The 23,949-nt window shown below is 53.8% G+C and overlaps 1 protein-coding gene across 4 annotated transcripts in view; it reads right to left on the bottom strand.

The window, feature by feature from the left end:
- TNS3 (tensin 3) overlaps positions 1–23,949 on the bottom strand; it is a 268,396-nt gene that overhangs the window by 105,999 nt on the left and 138,448 nt on the right. For all 4 annotated transcript variants that reach the window (XM_020289931.2, XM_020289928.2, XM_020289930.2 and 1 more), the window contains 5 exons: positions 22,522–22,605; positions 15,977–16,089; positions 14,912–14,972; positions 13,392–13,467; positions 192–321 (listed from right to left, as the gene is read on the bottom strand). In XM_020289931.2, the coding sequence (XP_020145520.2) occupies positions 192–321; positions 13,392–13,467; positions 14,912–14,972; positions 15,977–16,089; positions 22,522–22,605 (464 nt within the window). The remainder of the gene's footprint in view (positions 1–191; positions 322–13,391; positions 13,468–14,911; positions 14,973–15,976; positions 16,090–22,521; positions 22,606–23,949) is intronic.

The raw sequence follows: 23,949 nt of genomic DNA, 5'->3' as shown, positions 1-23,949 counted from the left end.
GCACAGAAACATGGGTGGTTCATTATTTTGCTACACTTTTTTTTCCCCACAGATCGATTATCAATTTTCCTGATTTGGTAATAATTCCGTCAATAGGCTGAATACTGGGGAGGAGGAGGGGGGCAGTGAAAGGGACCGCAGGGAAGGAGGACGTGTGGCAGGTGCCATGAGTGCAGGGCCGCGACGCTCACCTTTGCTGGCGTTGTCCAGGTCCTCCTTTCCAAACACCAGCCCGTGTCCCTGCACGGCCCCGGTGTGAAACTGCAGGCGGAAGATGACATCTCGGGTGGCCGAGCGGTATTTCTTGTGGTAGCACTTGACCTGGGTTAAAGAGGCAAAGCAGAAAGGCAACGGCTATAGGGACTGCATCGTGCAGAGGCTGGTGCGGGGGGGTAGGGGGGGTTTCCCCTTTGAGGCCACAAGCCGGGGGAGTCCAGCGTGGGCTGGAACTCTGCCCTGGGCGTGGGCACGTGGAGGTGGCTACATGGCAGCCAGAGGCACCACACTGCAGCACTGGTGCGTCGTGATTCCTCGAGACGCTTCAATAGACTTTTTGTGCTGTTCCCACGGAACCGCAGCTCTGAAATGCCACTGTGCCGAGCCTGCAGACGGGCCACGCCCAAGCCCTTTCAGCCCACGAGAATGTGTCCTGCTTTGGAAGACACCTGAAAAATGAAATTCCACAGTCTCTTTTTTTCTAAATTTTAACAACTGTTGGTGAAGAAGTTTTTCATACGAGATCGGGCGTGTCCAGGGTGGTCTAGCCATAGATGATCAATTGTGGTTTTTTGTTGTTTTTTCCTTTTTTGAGACAGGATTTTCCTCTGTCTCCCAGGCTAGAGTGCAGTGGTGTGATCACAGCTCACTGCAACCTCAAACTCATGGCTCAAATGATCCTCCTGCCTCAACCTCCAGAGCAGCTGGGACTGCAGAGAGCAGGCCTGATTTTTTTTTTTTTTTTTTTTTTTTTTTTATAGAGAAAGAGTCTTCCTATGTTGCTCAGGCTGATCTCAAACTTCTAGCCTCCAGCGATCCTCCTCTCTCAGCCTCCCAAAGTGACAGATTATGGTGGCCTGAAGTTTTTCTTTCATTTAGACACTCCATGTTTCAACTTAAAGCCTTTGTTTTCACAAAAGCAGCAGCAGCTGGTCATTACTGTCTATGTTATGCTAAGGGATGTGTGCATGCTATAATTCAGAGACAGAGAGGGAGGAAAGGGGTAGAGAGAGAGGGGTTGGCATTTAATTTCCCATGGCCGGCTATCCAGAGGTCCTGGAGGTAGTTGTTTAAGACACGTGTTCAGAATCACCCCGATGGGATTTGAATGCAGGCTGTGATGCCCCAGCCTTGGAGCTGGGGGCTCACTAGGCCCTGGGGTGCGGCTCAAGTGCCCTAGCTGTCTGTGCCCATGGGCAGACACTCGGCACTGGGACGGTGGGCAGAGCGGAGCCCCAGTGTCCTGTTCCATCTTTACACCTGGGGCCGCCCTGCGTCTCCTGCCTGTGTGTGGCACTGGCCATAGGGGCCTCAGGTCACAGTCGGGGAGTACTGCAGGGACCGGACACCCCGCACTCAGACAGCAGGGGCAGGCCCCCAGGTGGTGGCATCTTTCCAGGGCCCCAGGGTGCCCGGGGCCCGAATCGGGCTGGCTTCTGCTTTCAGGTCAAACAGTGCACGCAGCAGGACTGGGGGAGGGGCAGCTTTTGGAGTAGCCACCTTCTGTAAGAGACTTTTCTTGGTGAAAGATGGCCTTAAAATCTCACTCACTTCACCAAGGTAAACGAGAAGCAGCTGCAGCAAGTGCGACCCAGACCGGCAACGTCTGGGACTCCCCAAGCGAAGGTTCTGTCCTCCACTGGCGAGAGCAACTAACTGTCCCACCAGAAGACAGCAAGGCCCGAGTGGCCCCTGCCCAGGGATGCTGGGAACTGCCACCCTTCAGGCAGACCCAGAAGCTGTTTACCTTTGTGCTATCTGTAAGGAAACGGGCTGGTAAATAAATGAAAAACGTCCACAGAGTGACGTTCCCTGTTGAGAAACACACGCTGAGCCTTCGCTGCCCGGCTGGGCACTGGTGGGCCTGCCATAAACACAGGGACCAGAGCCGGGCTGGGCCTGCACGTGAGTTGGGAAGGAACGCCAAAACCTCAGCTCATTTTCCAACAGCCAATGGCACGGTGGCCACACATCTCCACCGTTCTGGGAACCTCCGACTTCTCAGCAAGACTCAAGCAAAGCCAAGCTCACAGCATTGCTTCCAGAATGTTCCAAGAGGACCCTTACCCCTCTTCTGAGCTCCCCAGGCAGACACTCACCACCATTAAGTGCTGTGGCCCAGGTCACACTGCAGTGGAGACCCCCAGGAGGGAGCCTTTGGGCTGGGGATAAGCCCACACAAGCCCTGCTTGGGCTGTGGGCACCACCACCCCGTCTGTCCCCTCCCGCTCATCGCCAGGGAACTGGGGAATGAAAAGAGATTGGGGTGGGAAAAGGAGAAGAGAGGCCCAGATTCAAGCCAGTCTTGCTCTCAAATTTTATAAATACTTAGGGGAACCAAAGACGTGACCAATAAAAACAAGATCTTAACAGCTGACACCAGCGAGGGAGGCAGACCAGCGCAGGCATGCAGGGACAGCAGCAAGGACGGCAGCCCGGTCCCCTCTTCGGGCCGCAGGCTGAGGGTGAGCACCTGGCGGGCAGGTAGTGTCCAGGTGAGTGTGGGGGCACTGCAGGCTCCAGCGCAGAGCTGCAGAAGCGGGTGGCAGTGCATCGTCCCCATCCGCTGCTCCCTTTCCCGGGGAGATTTCCCCCTGTGAGACGGAAGCTCCTCTCCTACCCACCCCAACTTATCACAGAGCCCACCGTGGGGCAGCTGGCCCCGACCCTGGGGCCCCTGCTGGCCACGCCTGCCCACCTGCTCCAGGAGCCCAGGCTGTGCCTTAGCCCCACTCCTCTGGTGACAGACAGCTGCACACAACGCAGTGACTCAGCGGGCAGGAATCCCAACCCTCCTCCAGCGGGCGGGGGAGGGAGGGCCATGCTGTTGCCTTGCGTGAGGGAGGGAAGGAGATGGGAATCTGGGGGCCCAGGCCGGGCAGCTCCCAGACGCCCTCAGCGCACAGGGACCACTCTGGGCCGGGTGATTCTCTTGTGAGACGATTCCTGTTTTGCACAGCACAGGGTCTCAAGTACCCCCAGGGCTGGTCCATGAAATGTCTGTCCCAATGTCACATGCAGGGACGACTGCTGCCCTGCACCCGGTGACCCTCTCCTGAGGGGCTGCCATGGGTATCACGACAATAGCTTTGCTTGCTGGCTTGAGATCCAACCCCTCACTATACACTCTCCCTCTGCTTCACACTGACAGTGTCTCCCATCCATCGGGAGGCAAACACCCCCCTTGAAGCCCCCGACAACTCAGAACCGACACCAGCTCTCTTCTGAAAGATGGAAAAACGCAGGACTTCCCCAACACGGGGCTCATGGCAGACACCATCAGTGCAGCAGATTAGACCTTGAGACCAGACCCACTCGCCCATCTGGGGCCTTCCAGATCGTGCAGTAATTGTTCATTATCTGTATCAATAAATATTTTTAGTATTGGCGGCGAGATATCACAACTGCGCTCTTAACACTTAATAGAAACAACGATCAACACTGTGCTTGATATTAGTACAAGGACCCCAAATGCTTCCCTTTAGAATATAGAGTAATGCAGACATTTTGCAAAGGTTAGAGTGACTGAAGTCTGTCATTTTCCCCATTCCTTTGGCTGTAGTAGTTTTATTTACCTGGGTCTCCCCAGAGTGTCTCTAGAATACGTTGATCTTTTGCCTTCAGATTTTAGAATATCTGCATTTAAAACAACAATTCAAAGAGTTGCAGTCACAATTTTGTAGTGTGAAAAAATAAAATAAGAAATAGTAAGCCCTGCATCGAATGATGTGCAGAATTTGTCACCGTGCTATCGCAGAGCCCCCAGCAAAAGCACGTGGACATTGGGACTGGTGAGGAGCTCTCCAATCTTGGGAAAGTTACAGCCTCTTTGGAGTGTATGTTCTCCGACTGCAAAATGGATATTATAATATTAACCTTGCTATTTCGTTTTAAAGATTAAATTAGCACTATTAACAGAATTTGTAAATCCAACAACAGATGATATGTTTATACATATCTACTATTTAAAGGGCATATAAGCTTCAAGACAGAGGGGCCGGTGGTATTCAAAAATGTCTTACGGGGCGAGTAATGACTCGGTGGGAAGCTCTGCATGCACGCTTCTCTTGTAGTCCGATGGAGCAATTCAGAAACATTGGCCCAACTTTATTTTCTAACAGATGGTTGAAAATGTGCCTGTGCCCTCAACAGGACCGGGCCAGTCATGGGTGGCCAGGCATGAGCCATGCTTTGATCCTGCTTGCCCCGGGAGGAGGCCAAGTCCAAAGGCAGGCACACGGAGTTCTCCAAGAAGCTATGATTCTGGTGTTACAAAATAAATGATATGCTAATAGACTTGCTTACTCCGTGGGCCACATGGCTGTCTTTCTATTTCAAACTTTCCATCATCAAAAGAAAAAGCACGTTGGACCAAGGGTGTCAGGGTTTAAGGTATCAGCCCCAGGGGTGCCTGCCCCCAATTCAGAAATCACCCCTCAAGTGTAATCGGTTCCCACTCTCCTGCCCCACGCAGCTAATGTCAGGGTTATTCAGATCCTATTCCAACGTCCCCTGAAATTTCTAAGCACAATGGCAGAACCCTCAAAGCACCCCTCACAGAAAAGAGAGTCACACTCTCGTTCTATGCTTTGCTGGTGGCCCCTACTGACTAAGTCTCAAGGAATCTGTTTCCTCAAGGAATGGGCTACAACCATAAATTTGGAGGTTAAAAAGTTTGATAACTAAGCCTCGTGAGTCAAAGACTTACATCATGCAGGGCCAACGGTAACCGTGATCTCACTAGGAGCTGAACATGATTTCAGATGGTCACAAATTGTCAGGCATGAGCTAAAACAATTGAAAGGTGAGTGGATGTTGGCTGCAAATGGGACCACAACTAAGTCCACTGCGCTGAGATGACATCAGGGATTGAGACCTGGCACAGGTCTAGAAGACTCACACTACAGTAAGGCAGAAAGACAACACAAGATAACTTGGTGTTGGGTACAACCGAGGAAGTCCATCTAAACCTTGCCTGGGGCACAGTCTCAGAACACTTTGATTTTCCCTTATGCAAGTGCCCTCAGCAACAAACAAGAAACGAAGAGTGCTACTTGGGAACACTTCTTGGGGAGGCATCACTTTTGTTTACACGTCAGGTCATTAGAGAGAAGTCACAGAGCCAGCAACCGTGAACACAGGATTCAAGTGGCCACGAGTCTGCCAGGGTGAGGCAGCAAGACGGAGCATGCCAGACAGAGGTGTTTACAAGCCTCAGACCCGGAGCCCAGGCCGTGGGGGTGGGCAAGCTGGGTCAGGCCCCAGGATCCCCGCCAGATGCCTGAGGGGCCTGCTGCCCGCGAGAAGGCCCGAGCGGGTTATGCAAGGACTAGGCTGCCCTCACCGAGGCACTGCCCACTACCCGGCAGCACCCTATTTGCTGAACCTCTCGAGGTCCCGCCCGTCTGAAGAGGAGCGGGCTTCAGAATCCGATGTTCTGCGAAAAGCACATTGCAAAGGCGGGATGCACGGCTGGGAGGGGCCAGCGGGGTGGGGCTGGCCCTGCTGAGGCAAAGACCGTGGGTCAGTGTCAACTCTGCTGTCCCTGGTCACAGCACTGCCCACCAGTGCCTGGGGTCAAAGGAACAGCAAACGGAGTCCCTCTTTCCCAATCACGTTCCCAGCCTGTCAGACTCCGCTCTGGCCCTGCCTTCTCTAAGAATGTGACCTCTGTTATCTCTGCCAGCATCTCCTCGTGCCATGCACAGTCCTCCTGAGGAGAGACAGGCAGCCGTGCCTGAAGACAAGGCAGACATTTACCAAAATCAAGGACAGGGAAATTAAAGAAGACAGGATGCCTTTTCTAAGGAGGAAGAGGAAGGCTGGTGAGCCAGCCTGGGAAGCTACTTTCCCCCTTAGAAGGCACAGAGACAGCCTAAGAAAACACCCAGACAGACAGAGGGAGCAAGCTCACTGAGATACCAGCAGCCTTCCGGTGGCAAATCAATGTTCTACTCCTCAGGAGCCTTTCCAAGTCAATGGCGTTGCCAAAAGGAATGAAACCGCCTGCGTATTCGCACTTTATGCAGAAGAGGCCCTGTAACCTCTTTCCCCATCTGAGCCTTCTCAACTCGAGATTTGCTCACTGAACTTGCAGAGGTGCACATCAAGTACCAACAGGTCAAAACTGAAGGAGGAGGGGACAGAGCGAAGGCAGCATGAGTGTCATGTGCCATTTGGGGTCCAATTGGAGCTGGAGAAGAGGAGTGTGGCACTGGCACATTCTGTGTCATAAACACTCAGGACACTCAGCAATCTGAACAGCAGGAAGGGGCATGGCTCATGCGCCTCTCCAGGGCTGCTCTGCCAGGGACAAGGAAGATGCTACAGCATTTCTCTGCCTTTGGGGATCCCTGAGATCATTTTCAAGTGGAGTCAACAGCACAGGAGTTGTGGGTGTCGGCACAACGCAGACTCCACAGACTCTGCCTGAGTGTCAGCAGTGACCCCTGGCTTCTGCACTCCAGTCCACCACCCCCACCCTCAGCTGTGCCAGGAAGCTGCTCCTCATCTGACACACCAGAAACTGTCCCTTCCACCCGAGCCTTCAAGTCTTATCTCCACGCACACCCCAGCACTCTCAGCTCTGTCCGCACTGCAGTGATCTGCCTGCTCGTCTAGTGGGACGACTGGAACCTAAACTCTGGGGAACAGGACCTGTGCACTGAACACATCCGGCACCGCCCGCGTGCTCAGCACAGGCCACACACAGGCCGTGGGCACTTGCTCCCGAGTGCACGCTGGTGAAAAACCACAGCCAAAGGTGCTGGGTGAGCAGCTGCACTTGATTCCATCATTAATCTTACCAAACATCCCAGAATAGGTTTATTTAATGAACAAAGGTGTTATGGGCTGAACTGCGTCCCTCCAAAATTCATAAGCTGAAGGCCTCAGGGCATGGCGATATTTGGAGATAGGTCTTTACAAGGGTTATTGGGGTGGGCCTGAATGAATTATAATGGGGATCCTGATAAGAAGAGATTAGGATGCAGAGAGAAAACCTTGGGAAGACCCAGGGGGAAGACAGTACCTATGAGCCTAGGAGAGAGGCCTCGGGAGAAACAGCCCTGCCCACACCCGGATCCCAGACTTCCAGCCTCCAGAACTGCGAGAGAATGACCTTCTGTTGATTAAGCTGAGACCAAGGCCCCTTTTGGGGTACTTTGTTATGGCAGCACTGGCAAAACATAACAAGTTAAAGTATTTTAGGCTTTTTAGAGGTATGTAACCACACTAAACCTCTTAGCTAATCACTTCTATGAACAGTGCAAGGAAAAATGATCCTCTGCGATGGAAAAATACGTTTTTCAGCTGTTAACCACATCTTCCTCCTCCCATCTGATAACACTGCCGAAAATACTGCAGAGTGTACAAGAAGGAATCGTAAACACAGGAAGCATAAACCAAATCAAACTGCAGTCCTAAAAATAATCCATGTGAGGAAGGAATAAAAGTGCAGGAAGGAAATTATTTTATCAAAATATCTCTTGTGACAAGATCTGGAATCTCCTATTTGCTGGCATGTCCAATGGGAACGAATCACTAGTGCGCTGGGCCCCACAGCAGGAAGCACGGCCCTCAAGAGACCCCCTGGAGCTACACCTGACACCTAAACTCCAGAACTCCCACGCTCCCGGATTCTCCAGGCACGTTTGGCTTTGGCTTCAATGTGGTCACACCTGGGACAGGTGTCACACAGCATCAGCCCTACCCAGCAGCCGTCTCCACTCGCAGAGGGGCTGGCAGCCCCCAGGCGCACAGCTCACCGTGCACTCGGTTTTTGGAGACTGTGGCACAGCCACGGCGCTGGGGTGCGGCTCTGGCCTGCAGTGCTCTGCCTCGGCCACGGCTCCTGTCCGCATGGTGGGGACGAAAATGACTCACCCGGCACAGCACCAGCCCCTGAGGCACACACCAATCAGGAGACCCTATGCTCTTCTTGAGCGTCTCAGATGCCCACTGAGTGTCTGTCCCCGCTCTGAGGAGCAGCATGACAGACTCTAGAGAGCCTGCAACAAGTGACAACCGGCCAGTCTCAAAGTGCAGACGGGCATAGAGCCCAGCCTCAGAGAAGGCACAGCCATAGCCCGGGAGTCACGGGAGCACAGAGCTGTCCCTCTGATGTGGGTGAGCAGCCTGAGCAAGACAGAGGAGAGGGACGAGGGGACCGTGCCCAGAGTGACCACCAGCACAGGGTCCCTGGGCTGAATGACGGGGCGGGAGGACAGGTGCTGGGATCTCCTCCCACAGATGCTGGGCTGCAGTGGGGAAACCACGGCCAGATGCGAGCTTCTGGCTGCACTGCCTGGAGACGGCTCAGGGGGACAGGCAGCGGCCTGGGGAGAGGAGGGGACTGCTTGGAGCCTACGTCACAGTGGGCAGAGGCAGGGCTCGTTGAGTGTCACATCTGCACAGAGGGTGAGATGTGAGGCAAGGGTGTGTCTAGGGCGAAGCTCGAGTTTAGATTTCAGGGACTTGGTAGATGGGCAGCTCCAGAAACCAGCAGGGCTTAGGGATAGAGGGCAGGATCAACTCAGCAATATGGGGTGGCCAGTGGACGTTGGTGGGCTGGGGCCACGTGCTCTGAATCCAAAGCAAACTAGAGACAGGTTAGAGCCAGTGAGGGGGTCAGAGGACCAGGAGAAGAAGCAGCCTGGAGAACACCAGCCTGGGACAGCAGGGACGGGCTGGAGGTGGGAAGTCACGGGAAGAGAACAGGCCCCTGGGCAGGCACCACAGGCCAGGCCGGAAGGGCCAGGTCCCTAGGATGTGGCCAGAGGCCAAGGAGAGGGCGCCTTCACTGAGCCCAGGAGTGAGCAGGGGGCGCAGAGCACAACCATCCTTTCTGCAACCTGAGTAAGAAGGAGGGAGATAAAACAGAGACGCTGCGCTGCCCGAGAGGGGCCCAGCAGCCAGGCACAGAGAAGGCCTGGAAAGATCTGGATGGCCGGGGGGCTGGAGCAGCTGTGAGGGAGATGTGAGTCTGTTACCAACTGAACGTTTGTGTCCCCAATTCACATGCTGGACTCCTAACCCTGAGCTGACGGTATAGGGAGTGGGACCTCTGGGGGGTGACAGGTCAGGAGGGCGACATGGGATCCATGCCCCTACGAAAGCAGCCCCAGAGAGCTCCCTGGAGGCTTCCGAGACGCGAGGACAGGTGCTAAGGCGCCCTCTATGAACCGGAAGCCAGCCTTGCCAGCCCGAGTCTACTGGGGCCCTGGACTTGGACTTCCAGCCTCCAGACTGTGAGAGACAAATTCTGTGGTGCACACGACACCCCGCCTATGATACTCTGCTACAGCAGCCCGAACAAACGGACTCAGACAGCCTGGAAGGCCACCCGGAAGAAAGGGGGGAGCCCTCGAGTGCCAGTGCCCCACCTCACCACAGCCCTGCCCTCCCGTAGCAAAGTCTAAGTGTGACGTCCTCCCAGCAGCCCACCCTCCACACTGGCCTCCCAACTGCTCTCACCTGGGTCAGGAGGTGAGGCCTACACCTGGCACCTGTCCCACCACAGGTGACCCCATCTGTGCCCAACTCACTCCAGGGATCCTCGCAGCCCCCACCTCTACCCTAAAACACTCCACGTTCCAACTGCTCCTTGTCCCTCGAGGTCAGCATCCCTCTTCACAGAGCTACTTCCTCAGGGCTGGAGCCTCCGAGGCTGTCTGTAAGGAACAAATCAGGGAGCCTCGAGGACCCCATGCTCCAGCCCAGAACCTCACAGTGTGGAACCGACCTAGCCTGCAGCCCAGGCCATGCCCCTGCCACATGCCAGACACTTCGTCCCTGCTGATGGCTCCTGCAGAGACCGGGGCCCGGCAGAGGCGTGGACACGTGCCCGCCGGGCTGCCCGCCCCGCACCTGCCTGCCCCTTCCAGCGTTTCTGCTCAGCGTTAGGTAGACTCGTGAGTGTGAATTGGAAATAAAATTTTCCGGGAAGGTCCAGATAGTCACTGTTTGGGACTTCCTGCCACAGCAAAGGATCAAGAAAGCTCCAGACCTGACAGGGAATGGCTCCTTCAGCCGATGGACAAAACTCCACTGTACCAGCAAGTGAATAGCCACGGCCTCAGACCGCCACGAGAGGTGCCTGCCTGTGGCCTTGGGATGCCAGAAGGCATCGTCTTTCACGCGAATCGCAGGCCGTGCCTTCCCGAGCTTGAGCAGCGCACAGCTTCCTCGCGCCAGAACTGCCAGGACCTTCGGGAGCCAGCCGCGCGGGGAACGGCCGGGTACGGGCACGCCCGGCGACCAGCGCCTCCTTCACCCACTCACCCTCTCCTCCCCGCCCGCCCCATTCCTGGGCCTGCCTCGGTGAGCGAGTGCCAAACCACCACCTCCCACCACGTCCCCTCCGAATCACCCCACCCCCCGCTCACAGCCACATGCCAGCTGCTGCGATGGGGCTGCACGTGACATTTGCCCAAGCTGCAAGCTCGGCCCACCGGGGTGGGACAGACCACGCGTGGGGCCTGCAAGGGTCCCTCCTGCGGGAGGAGGTGGTGGTCACCCCCAAGGCCAAGCCACCATCTGCTCTGGTGGGCGACAGTGGCCTTGGTGATGCCCCAGGCTCACGACACAGCTCCACCCTCTGCCAGGGCTGTCCTGGGAGACCCCTGTGAGTGAGCTCACCTGACCTCATAAACCCTCATCGAGGTCCTCCCTGGACAGAGGTCCACACTTCCCAGAAGAAACTACGCAAACATCCAAGTGCTACAAAACCTGGCCTCGACCTTCCAAGATGAGGGCTTTCCTCACAGAGAGACATCCTAGCAAAGGCCTCAGCCTCCAGCAGGTGCCCGGAAGCCTGTGACACTGCGCCCTGCATGCCTGACACCCTTTCCAGCTTGGCACCAACCCAGAGGTCACCTCCATCTCAGTCCTCCCCTGGCCTGGCCACCCATCCCACCACAGCCCCGTAGGCTTCACGGCACCTATGGGTCCCCTCCTGTACAGCCCGTCCCCACCGGGCTCCTCCAGGACAAAGATGTCACGCACCCCTCCCTTCCTTCCTATGCCGAGGGCCAAGCGCAGGGACTCAGAAACGCACCAGACACTCACTAAAGGCTGACTGGATGGATGACAACAGGAAGGAGGAGTGGTATGAAACAGTGATGGGAGGAAAGAGGGAGGGAGGGCGGGTGGGCGGGCAGGCAAGAATAAGAGAGAGTGGAGTGAGAGAGGGATGGGAGGGGGCAGCTGGCCACTTCCCAGGGAACTCTCAGCCTCTGGACTGCCACCCCCGGCTTCACAAAGATCCCGCAGCCAACAGCCCACACATGGTGATGTGAGAGGTCACCTGTGCTCTTCCAGAGGTTGGGGAGCCATGCATCCCAGCCTGAGACCCACCTTCCACATCTGTATTTTGGCCAATGCCTGAAGGTCATCATGAAGGGACCCTAACTACTACCTCTAACTACTAGTCACTGAAGGCCTGAAGACAGGGAGCACCCACCTGGAGGTGCCAACTCCAGAGTCCTGCTCCTATGGCAGGTAGAGACCAAATCCTGCCAGCATCACCACCAGCCCCTTGTGGCCTCTCCTTAAAGCTAGAACACTGGTCCCAGCTCCAGAGCCGCTGGCAGAATGAAGTGCTGGCAAAGGGCTGAGCCTTTATTGAGCACCACTGTGTGCCAGGAGGTCCTGGGAGACCCAGGCTGGGGCTACACTCAGCAGGGGCAGAAGACATGAGGAGCCCAAGAGCAGAAGCCTCCCACCACCACCCCCTCACCCTCCCTCTGCTCCTAACCAGGCCCGGATGCACAGCACTCGGAAGACAGACCTCCAGCCCCCGGTCCCTTTTCCTGGGAGCCGTAGACTAGGGTGCTGAGAAAGAGAGCCTATAACAATGTCTGAGGCAACCCAGCCTCAGTTTCTTCACCTGTGAAGCGATGTTTGTGAAGTGCTTGGTGCAATGCCTTGCAAAGGGCAGGGCTCAGCCATGTGGCCGCGGTCCCAGGCCACCTGAAGAATCTGTCCTCAGGGCTGTGAGCGAGTCATAGGACAGACCCTGTGGCCTGGGACTGAGAGGGACTCGGCAGGTATGGCTGTATCCATGGGTCCCCTCCTGATTAGCTTTTTGTACAAATACAAGATGGGCAAGGTGAGGAGTTGCCCATCCACTAAGAGACGGTTTTAAAATCCAAATTTTCAGGGGAAAGAGTTTAGATGGGCCATTTATAATAAAATGGAAAGCCAACTCTTGAATCTTCTTATCACTTTATCACAGCGAGTATAAAGATTACAGGTAAGTTATTCCGTGCATGCTCAAAGCCATACATACGCTTTAAAAGCTTCCCTTATTTTGGAGGAACGAGGTGGCTCACCCCTGTAATCCTAGCACTCTGGGAGGTCTAGGTGAGAGGATCACTTGAGCTCAGGAGTCTGAGACCAGCCTCAGCAAAAGTGAGACCCCGTCTCTAATAAAAATAGAAAAATTAGCCGGTCACCGTGGTGTGCGCCTGTAGTTACAGCTACTCAGGAGGCTGAGGCAGGAGAATCGCTTCAGCCCAGGAGTTAGAGATTGCAGTGAGTTATGATGACGTCACAGCACTCTAGCCTAGGTAACAGAGCTAGACTGTCTCAAAAATATAAAATAATAAAAAAATAAAAGCTTTCCTTATTTTAGACTAAACCTTTCCTAAAATTATTTTAAATGTATGAATTTTTCTGTATTCAAGATCAGTAAAAGGCAAAAATGTAACAGCTAATCTCCTCCAAGAACCAACACGCCCAAGAATAAAAATTATCTGAAGAAATCAGTTTCAATCATTAATCAAGCTATAGTAACACCACTTTTATTTCACAATTTGGCTATTAATAGCAAATAAATATTTTATTTCTACCTCTATACCCTATTGTCAGAAAAATGGGGACCCCCGTTAGTGTAGTGGCTGAATTAGGACTTTAATGTCCCGTGTATGTATATCAAGTGGCTCTGTGATGCAAGAGAAGCAAAGACAAAGATTTGTTCTGTACCTCTAATTAAAATAGTTTTACTCAGAAAATTAACCAAATAGCATAAGGCAATTGGTTAAGGGTACTTTTCATTTTTCCTGCAGGGTTTGCTGGGGGAGGGTGGTTATTGTTCTAAAATAGAATCATTTCTCCCTTTTGAGTCATTGTCGCTGGGAGGGTGGGGACCATGCCCCAGCCATCCGGGCACTCACCATGACGTCCCCCTTCAGAAGCTGGGCCGGCTCGATGGCAATGCAGATCCTGCTAGAGTTTTCTGGGCCAACATTGCTTTGGGATAAACAAGAAGGCAGATCACTATGCAACTCCATCATTCATGGGAAGAACACATGTTGAGAAATGCAACACTAGAATTAAAAATTCAGGCTGGGTGTGGTGGCTCACGCCTGTAATCCTAGCACTCTGGGAAGCCAAGGCAGGCAGATCGCTCAAGGTCAGGAGTTCGAAACCAGCCTGAGCAAGAGTGAGAGCCCTGTCTCTACTAAAAATAGTAAGAAATTAATTGGCCAACTAAAAATATATAGAAAAAAAAATTAGCCAGGCATGATGGTCCATGCCTGCAGTCCCAGCTACTCAGGAGGCTGAGGCAGGAGGATCGCTTGAGCCCAGGAGTTTGAGGTTGCTGTGAGGTACATTGATGCCACGGCACTCTAACCTGGGCAACAGAGTGAGACTCTGTCTCAAAACAGAAAAAAAAAATTCAGAAATTACACAAAACGTCCTGATTAACTGAGAATCCAATTCCTGGGAATCTACACCATGGAAATTAACCTAAAAGGAGAGCTCCCAGGCCAGGGAGGGTCTTCACAGCATCCTCATGTTCCGTGACCGACCCGCAGTGACTAAGGTCCAACCCCGGGCCCGGGGGGACCCTGCAGCCTCAGAGGAAGGGCCTGGTGTGCACGGCCGCAGCTTCAGTCCCAGGCTGAGGTGCAACTTCCAAAGCATGTGCGGGGTCCAACTCGAACCCACAACGGTGACAGCAGCTGAGTGGTGAGAACCTTTGTTACCCTTACTCAGTTTCCATTAACACTCATAAAATGCTTATCCACATGAAAAAAGCAAACCAAAAAAACCTCAGAAATTCATACAAATTCTGAGGACGTGTGGCTCCACTGTACCCAAATGCAAAGAGAGAGAAAGAAAAACCGTAAGGAAACCCAGTCCCAGGACTCTCTCCAACACGTTTACAGGTGACCCTCCTTATCTGTGGGTTCCACGCCCATGGATTCGACCAACTTGAGATCAAAAATACCGTGGAAAATAAATAAAAAATAACAATAGAAAAGAATACAAATTTTAAAAATACAGCAGAGCAACTATTTACGCAGCATTTGCCTTATATTAGGTATTGCGAGTAGTCTGGGGCCGAGTACGGGGAGGGTGGGCACAGGCTGTGTGCGAATACTACACCACTGTAAATGAGGGATTTGAGCATCTGCGGGTTCGGGTATGCACAGGGGCCTGGAATGGCCCTCTCTCCCCTCCCTGCTCCGGCACCCACGCCCCTTCATGAGCAGACTGGTGTGACAGCAACAAGACACCTCGCAGGGCAGGAGGGAGGGTGGAGGTGGGATGCCAGGACACAGCCCAGGGCTTCCCCTCCAGACTCTCTCTGGCTCCCTGCATTCTCTGCCCTACTCCCCCCTTCCTGCAGGGGGCGCGGCTGAGGCTCTGGGGCTGCGCAGAGTCCCGTGGGAGGGGCGGCACTTACTAGATCCCTGAGGTGTACACGGGCTGCATGGCTTGGTAGAGCTTCAGAAAGGGCCGGCACACTGAAAGAGAGGCACAACCATCGGTAAAGGTGTAACCGGACAAAGCAAACGGGAGTTTGGGAGACAGAGAGACAGAGAGAAAGGCGCCTGTACCAGGAGACCGCACGTGCGGCCGCTGAGGTCTGGGAAAACCATGGGCAGAGCCAGACCCGGGGATCGTGGAGGCAGGGTTCACTGCTGCAGGAAAGGCCGGCCGCACCTTGAAGCCAGGCCCACTTTAAGGAGCCTGCAGAGCACCAGTGTGACCTTTATCCAGAAAGTGAAAAAGGACCCTGAACTGTCCAGCCAGGCTGCCTTGTCATCAACTTGCCACTCAGCAAGGTCACGCTCTGGCCATGACGCCCAAGGGGACCTGAAGGCAGAGATGTACTTTACAGACAAAAGGCAGTGATGAGCGCAAACTCGTGCAGGACTAGGGAGGAGGGGACGGTGTCCTGTCCCCACCTACGTGCCGTGTGCAGCTGTGTGGGACTGGGCAGGAGGGGACAACACCCCGAACCCAGCCACATGCTGTGTGTACCTGCATGGGACTGGGAGGAGGGGACAGGGCCCTGACCCCAGGCTCATGCTGTGTGCTTTCCACTGGGGTCATGTTAGAGGTGACAAGGAGATCGGCTCATGAGATGAGTCAGGGGAGGTCACATGCATGCCTCTCTCGCTGAGCTTCTCTCATGACTTGTGACCTCGAGGCCGGCTGCACAGCTGACTCCCAGGGCTACAGCCCAGGACGGCTTGTGCCTGCCCAAGCCACCGTCCTTGGGACACAGGGGGATTGGTGTTCCTCTCACTGGCCTCCTGTCCCTCCCCTAAATTGGCCCAATCCCACAGAGATGGCACTCAGTCCTCGAGAGGGGCCACAGGCAACCACCAGGGAGGCCGAGGAGCAGATCCTGGGCCCTCAAGAGAACGAGACTTCTCTACACTGAGGGGACCAAGTTTACACTGAGGCCAGCCCCGAGTCTGGGCCAGCAAACCGCAGGCGCCACATCATGCAGGACACTCACCTCCACCGGTGTCGAAGTTGGGGGTGCCGTGGAGGATGACCAAGTGCAGGAACAGGGGCGAGGCGTTCATTTTCACCGATCCAGACAGGAGCCCGCTGAGGAACTGAACGTACCTGCACAGGAACAGCCAGCTCAGCCTCCAGCGTGCCCTTGGCACCTGTCCTGGGCACAGCCAGGGAGGAGCACAGACCTGCCCTGCCCGGAGTTCGGGGAGAGCACCTGTCCCGCCTCACTACCAGGTGGGATCTCGGCGCAGCGCCCCTACCCCACGCATCTCTGGGGACATCCCACACCGACTGTGCACCCGCCATGCTGGAGCCCAGGCAACCGCCTGGCAGGCCTCACGCACCCCACACCTGGAAGGCCTCTGTCCCTGTCCAGCAAAGCCACAGCTAGGCACATCCAGGCCACAAGGCAGTCACTGTCCCCAGTGGGGAGTGGCAGGAAGCAGCGCCCGGCACACAGGTGAGCACACGCTCTGTAACTAGCTTGGCACCTGTGACGGGCACGGGAGCCAGGCTTCTGTTCTCACCCGAGAGCCCTCAGGAGCGGCTGGAGTCCACACTCCCCTCCTTCAGGGCCACAGCTGAGGGTTGGAGGCCCTCTTTCCTGCCCTCTTTCCTGCCGCTCCTTCTCTCTGCGTGGCCCGGCCCCAAGGTGAAGGTCAGGTGGACTGCAGGCCTGGAAGATGCCACTTTTCCTGTCTAAATCCCAGGCATCTGCCTCGTGTGCCCAATGCCAACTGCACGCACCTTCCATGTGCACAGGTGGGCAGCAGGGAAGTTTCTACACTAGGACATCTTACCACCGGGGTCCTCACGGGGCATGACATGGCAGTAGTGACGGGAAAGTGAGCTGGGGCCCTGCCATGCTCTCTGACGCTTCCTTGGCCGTGGCCCTCCCTGCTGGCTCCCAGCCTGGCGGGCCCCGCCCGAGGTCCCTCCCCACAGCCACGGCACCCCCCAATCTCCGCCGTAGCCCGCAGCCCCTCACAGGGAATTTATGTGTTTCCCCATCTGCCTCCACCAAAGTTCTGTAATCTCCGCAAGAAAAAAAACCCAAACGACCAAGAACTCTGCAGTATCTCGCCATCTGTGCGCATGTCTAGGCCCACGGCAGACACAGAGAGGACCCGGCAAATCACTATGTCGCCAGCACCACGACATCCCACCCGGGAGGGAAACGGTCACCTGGCTCCACCTTACGTCCATCAAGAAAAAGTCTCTGATTTACGCTGCAATTTGGACCAGTCTGTTACTCAAGCAGCTGACTGTATACAAAGCAAACTGACCAGCAGGAAATTTCTGTTAAATGTTACCGAAAACATGTAAAAGCCCGCTCATAGTCCACCCTCTAGCACATGTTAGAAAAGAGACTGCTTCAGCTCGGGCACAACTCGTAGCGAGGCGCAGGGCATGTGAGCGTCCCACCTTCCTGGCGCAGACGGCCCCGCTGCCCCTGCAGGACAGGGCGAGACGCACGAGCGCCGCAGGGGCCGGACACTCACCCTGGACACTCTCGGGCCCTGGGCAGCCAGGGACCGGACCATGGCCGAGCCTCCGGACGGCTCCACACCCCTTCCCTGCCAGGTATTTTCTACCCTGACGAGACTTCCTGCCTTCTCTGTGCTGTGTGTAGACAGAGGAATGAGTGAATCGTCTATTTTTTATTACCTAAATTTACACCTTGCAGATTTCACAGGCTCTTTGGCTCCCTGGTATTGAGCAAAGATGAAGAGCCGCCAATGTTTGGATGCGGGGCCTGCGTCACCCCAACGGGGGCAGTTCTTCACTCCCTCCAGCACCCACGGTCCCGGAAGCCGGGAATCCACTTCCTCGGCTGGCCCGCTTCCTGGCGGCATGCGGACTCCGCCGCGCCCGGCCGCCCACTCACAGCTGTCTGCAGTCCCCACACAGGTGGCCGGTCATTCACCCGCGGCTGCCCTCAGCGCCACTGTGCACCCAGACCCAAGCATCTGGGTGGATTCAGGGACTGTTCTACATGTTCACGCAAACACGGAACGTGTGTTCATTTTGTGGCGCTGTGCCTGAGGGCGCCTGTCAATGGGGCGGGGGGAGTCTGACTCCCTTATTCCCCGACTGCCAACGTCCCACGGGGGACAAACAGCTGCCCTTGGGGAAACTGAGGCCTCTCCCTGACCCACATCTTGTCCTGTAACCTGGTCACAGAGCCTTCATTTCCACTGATGGGGCCTGGCTGTAACTGTCACCCATGCCACCAGAAAGAGCACAAGAAGCAGCTTCCTACAGACAAGGAGGGTCACGGTGACAGCAGGATACTTCTGTTTTGCTGCAAGCCCCAAAAGGAGGCCAAAGTCCAGGGCCACACACTCAGTCATAGTCAGACACCAACGGAAGTAGGTCGCCTCCTGCCTGGGACCCGGACTCTGGAGACTGGCCCCCGAAAACTGGCTCTCAACAGTCACCAGCTCCCCACATCAGTCCACACAGCAGCTTAACCATTCGAAAAGTAATACTTTCAAAATACCCTCTGGGCATATCACCCTCATCTGTCCTTTTCAGAAAACTACTTTTTAATGAATTCGTATTTTCTGGTAAATGAAAGACAAAATGTTAAGGTAAGTACAGCTTATTTCTTCCATCACATGTTTTCTTAATAAGGAAAAAAATTTGTTAAAAAGAATATTATTCTAAGTCCCAAATAAATACATGACTTATAAAAACAATAGGAATGCCTTACACAAACAGCAAAGTTCACAGCAAATATAAGCTGTAGTTGTTGCTGTAGAGATGGCAGACAGGGAACCGGCCATCTATAACAGCCGTGAGTTTGTGAGTGACCACCCAGACAGTGGCCATCAGTACCAAAGAAAAGAAAATTCAGACATGGATGAAATAAGGGGAAACAAATAATGGGAAAGGATTTCACAAGTTCATCCAGCCAACGTGGGAAGAATCAATTTTAACTTTCTACACATGACATTAACCTATGGCTTTAAAGGTAGAGAAGAACGAATGAACGAATGAATCGACGAACAACAGAGTGTTAGACGCCCTCTAAGGAACATCTCAAAAGCCTTCTCAAAATGTTTCTACTTAGTAAACACAGTTTTCCCAGCTGCACAGATTAGAAGCCAGATAGTTTATAAAAATAGCTTTATTATATTCCCACTACTCTCTTTTCTTTCCTTTTGGGAAATAACTCCCTGACTCCCTGGGGATGATGTTTTCTGTGCTTCCTCTCAAACTAGTGCTTAAGTTTTAAATATTAAGGGATTGCCTTTAAGTTGCCAGGGAATCAACACAGAGCACATGCTTCTGCCATGTCCCGGAGCAGGCTGGAATTTTCCGTTGTCCCTTGCATTATTTATAACTGCTATAAAAGCAAAAAAGCTGCATTTGGAATTCCCATAAGTCTCCCTACACACCTATGCATTTGAGTTGCACTGGACATAAGCTTAAATCTCTCTGAAAATGTGCATTTGTCAAACTCAGCATTCAGATGTCACTTTCCCAAGCAACAGGAGCCACCATGACAGGACATTTTTCCATATTCACAGCTCTCAGCGTCAGCTACGGCTACAGGGACGCACAAACCAGCAAGAAAAGGTGAGCTCTGCCCTGCCGGTGAGAACCAAGCTTGGGTGCCCTTCAATGGTCCCAAGTGCCCCCTTCCCTCGCCTGTCCTGGGGAGAATAATGGGACCTGTGCTTTGGGACTGCTGCACAGGTGAGCCAGTGCAGCAGTCCCAAAGCACGGATATAAGGGGCAGAGTAGACAATAATATACAGTCACAGCCTCCATGCTCCCCGGGGCATACTGCCAGACTGTAGGTGGCCTTGCCCACAGAGCTGGCGACTTAGAGGGGACGGCCAGGCCCAGCCGAAGTGTGTGGCTCCCTGAGGAATGCTCCCCTCTTCCAGGCCAGGGGTGATGAGGAGGATGCTCGGGAGGGCCACAGGGGCAGGAAGCACCAGGGGCCACACTCCCTGAGCAGCAGCATCTTTTAGAGAACTCAGACACCTACTCCCCTTACGTCTTTCAAGTGTCCTTTCAGGCACTCAAGACATCATGTCAAAAATGGCATAAATATCAAAAGCCAAATAATGCTATAATGCTAGGATAATTTCTAGGATCCCAATTTCTACAAGCCAAGACGGTTGTTGGTCTCTCTTCCCTTCACCTCAAAGGAAGACCCACAGGTGCTCAGAAGACATGAGTGGTGCTCTTAGGTGACCTCCCAGGGTCACTTGTGCAGCTGACACTCAGGAGATGTCAGCTCTCCCAGAAAGAGCCAGCCACCTGCCACTCTCCCCACTCACTCAAAGTGATGGGGCCAAGACATGAGTGCTGCAGTCTGGACTCCTTCTCCGAAGGAAAAGTGGAAAAGGAAGAAAAGAGGAGGTCAGTCACTTCAATGATTTTAATACATCACTTTCATTATGCTGATGATCAACTAAGACTACACCAGGATTTACTTTTAAATTACTTACCAAAGAGGCAGGCCTCCAAGTTCAGGGAAGCTCAGGGGGCCTCCCTAGCACAGCAGCACAGCACAAGGCCACACCAGGTGTCAACAAGCTGCTTCTGAAGCTTTGCTAAAACAGGGAATTACAGCGGGGCGGGGCTGACCTGGCTCGCGGGCTGACCGCTCAGGGTCTTTTCCACATAACGAACACAGTAACGGGGAACTCATCTCCCACCAAGGTGCTGTGAGACTTTGGAGCTTCTCGGCCACAAACCCCAAGTTAATTAATCCCTATCAAGAGTGATTATTACAAGTTTGACTTTGAGATGATTTCTGAGCTCAGTCCTAATATAGCATCTGGAGCACCCCACTCAGGGCATCCAGGACAACAGAGGAGCTCCCAGCACAGAGCCTGTTCCCATAAAAGCAGTCATCGCACATTCTTCTGGTCCAAGCATTCCTCCAGATTTACCTTATGCGATCACTCAGTTGTTCACTCGCTCAGTAACCACTTGGTGAGCACCTTCTAATGCAGGCACAGGGCAGGGTAATAGGGAAACAGCAAGGAATAAGGGCATTTCCCTAATCTTGGGTGCAGGGAGATTAACCTTTGAACGCAAAACGGAATCCATTCAGTTACACTGTTAAAAAATATAAATGCCATAGCTTTAAATGTGCAACGACAGGAAGAGTGCAGGAAACCCTTGGGCATGTTAAAATGAGGTGATTTCCCCCCTTTTCCCCACAGTCATCTAACACTATTAACAAGCTGCTGCTACAAGTAACAAGAACAGAAAGAAGGAACTGAGTGCAGCCATGCTTCCTCAACATGAGCTAAGCATTTTGCCTGGGTTAGCCCCTGTTTATGCCTCATCTTCCTTGAGGAAGGTCGCATGAATGTCACCATTCTGGAAACCATTCAACAGAGAAATAACACAATGGTTTGAAACAGAGCAAGGGGCTATTTAACTGCAACACTAATAAAATGCTGGGGTTTCTGCAAGGGACTTTCATTCCGTGTGATGCCTGTCGCTCAGAGCAGGGCCCTGCCTGGTGCTGCCCCACTGCCCCACACTCTGCCCACCGTCCTCCTACACACCCAGTCAGAGCAGAAATGGACCCAGGACACTGGAAACAGCAAGGCCAAGGGAGAAGGTGTCCCTGGCAGCCTTTGAAGTCCCCTTCCCCTACCCCACGTCTCCTGACAAAGCCCTCGATGCACCAGAAAAAACCCAGGGTCAGGCCTGCGTCTACTTTGTCTTCAAGACTCAGAACATGTGGCAATTGCCTTGGTAACTCTTGTACAAATTCTCTGCTGTTTGGTTTAGAATAAAAATGCAATGGAGCTACTCACTTGGCTCCGGTGTTGCCTTCTCACTGCCTCTCAGCCAGCCCTGCTCAAGTTCTTGACCTCAGCCTGGTGGGGGAGATGGCAGAGGCAGACAGCTCTGCTCCCCCATGGCTGTTCCCTGACAGTTACCGAGCACCTTCCAGGGGCCGGGCCGAGCAGTGAGGAAGGGAGAGATTGGCACTATTAAAGAGAAGTGCTCCCTGCCTCAGGGAGCGGATGGGCTATACAGGGATTGGCCAAATGCAACCTGCTAATGTGTCTGTGTCAATAAAGTCTTATTAGAATGCAGCCACGTTCACTGATGTCTGTACTGCCTATGGCTGTTTTCATGTTAGAACATCTGTGACAGAGACCATGTGGCCTGCACACTGCTCTAGTCCGTTACAGCAAAAGTTCACTGACCCCCGGTCTAGCAGATAAAAACAAGTTCCAACATCATAGAAATCAAAACTCACTCACCGCAGGAGAGCAAGACCCCAACTGCTGCGGGGAGCAGAGGGAGTCCCGGCCTGCCTCTCTCGGACGAGCCAGCCGGTGGGGGGGCTCAGACAGCACACACGCAGCGTGGCCCATCGCCTCGCCTCTGGGCATGGACAAGCCCCCCCCCCTCACGTTCTTTGGCAGGACACAAGGATACCGTTTGGGGGTCAGGTCAGAGGAGCTGCCTCTTCTGTTTTCCCATGTTTAAATGTAAAACCCCATTCACCGTTCACTCCGGCGCCGGGGAGGTAGGATGTACACATACCTTCTCTGGGATGGCTGCATTAAAGCTGAAACCTTGTCATCATAAAACTTCTTCATTGCAAACCTGTCAAGGGCCTGGTCAGCGCTGGGGAAGCAGAGAGAGAGAAAGACAGCATCGGCTCAGTGGAGGTCCTGCTGCATGGCTGGGTGGCAGGGCACAGGTGTCCCGCGGCTGTTCAGAGTGACCAGCTCCCACAAGGAGCGTCCCTCCCTCGCCGCGCCTGTGCATTCCCAGTCCGTCCATCTCTCCTGAGACGGCGTCCCCGCTGCAGGACCACGCTCCGCTCAAAACAGAGCTGCACCTGCAGGGTGTGAACACTCCTCTGAAACAGCCGCACCTTATCTAAGGGTGTGACACTCAGAAGTACCGCACACCTGGCCCCGGGAGGAAGATTGCTGGAGTGTCTCAGTAGGCGGGCAGCAGGGCCAGAGTCCAGAATTGTCCCTGGCCAGCCCAGCCCCCACAAAAGGAGGCCGGATTAGGTGGGCTCTGCATGAGACACGCAGGCAGGCAGACGTCTCGGGGCCGAGAGGATGTGGGCAGCAAGCCCAGGGCACGACAGTGCACGCCCACCACATCCCACGTGGTGTGTTTGGGACACGTGTGGGCCGGCCAGAGTGCCTGGGTCAGGAAGTCACTTCTAGGAACACACCTGAGAAAGGTGCAGGACGCTGCAGCGCCACAGGGGCTTAGGGAGGTATCTGAGGCCTCAGGGCTGCACAATTATGTCTCAAAGCGAGTGCCACAGAAAGTAACCCTGCCTTCCACCCACGTACCTGACGTTAAACTCGAGCTCCACAATGCCCACGTGGAATGTTCAGCAGAACTTTCCAGAAACCTCATTGCAGGGCATTTGTGGGTTTTCTTGATATGACTTCAGCATAAACCATGGAATCTGGGTGTAATAAGTCTTAACAATGCAGACTTATTTGAATCAAAAGCTTTCTTCAAACTCTGATAGAAGTGCAGCCCTTTCATTAGACAAATATGTGTGTATCCCTCCAGAAGAAGGATGTATGTAACAATGGTTGACACCCTAAAGACCCAGAAAAATATGCAGGGACAGGCAGAAGTAAAAGGGAAAATGTTTAAAATTAAGTTTAACGTATTTTGACTTTCAGTAAGTGTGCTATAATGGATAACTTGCCGCCTGTACCTGCCTAAGCAAGGGGCCAGCTGGTGGCTGTCACAGACAGGGGTCCATTTAGGCATTGGCCACTTCACATATTGAGCAGATGTGTCTTGTAAGTGGGGAAGTGTAGTCACATGTCCACTCATTGATCTTTAAGTAGCTGTTTGTCTGGAACTGACTTGTTTATTAAATGTTGGGAATACACCCTGGCCAATGTCATGTTCCGTACATGAGTAGTCACATGAGTGCTGGCTTTGCCTTTAGGAACTCTTATTTTTATGGTGCTGATACAAGAA

The sequence above is a fragment of the Microcebus murinus genome, chromosome 9 (genome assembly GCF_040939455.1).
Source record: "Microcebus murinus isolate Inina chromosome 9, M.murinus_Inina_mat1.0, whole genome shotgun sequence".
Lineage (NCBI taxonomy): Eukaryota > Metazoa > Chordata > Mammalia > Primates > Cheirogaleidae > Microcebus > Microcebus murinus.
This window is presented reverse-complemented; position numbering and strand designations above follow the sequence as displayed.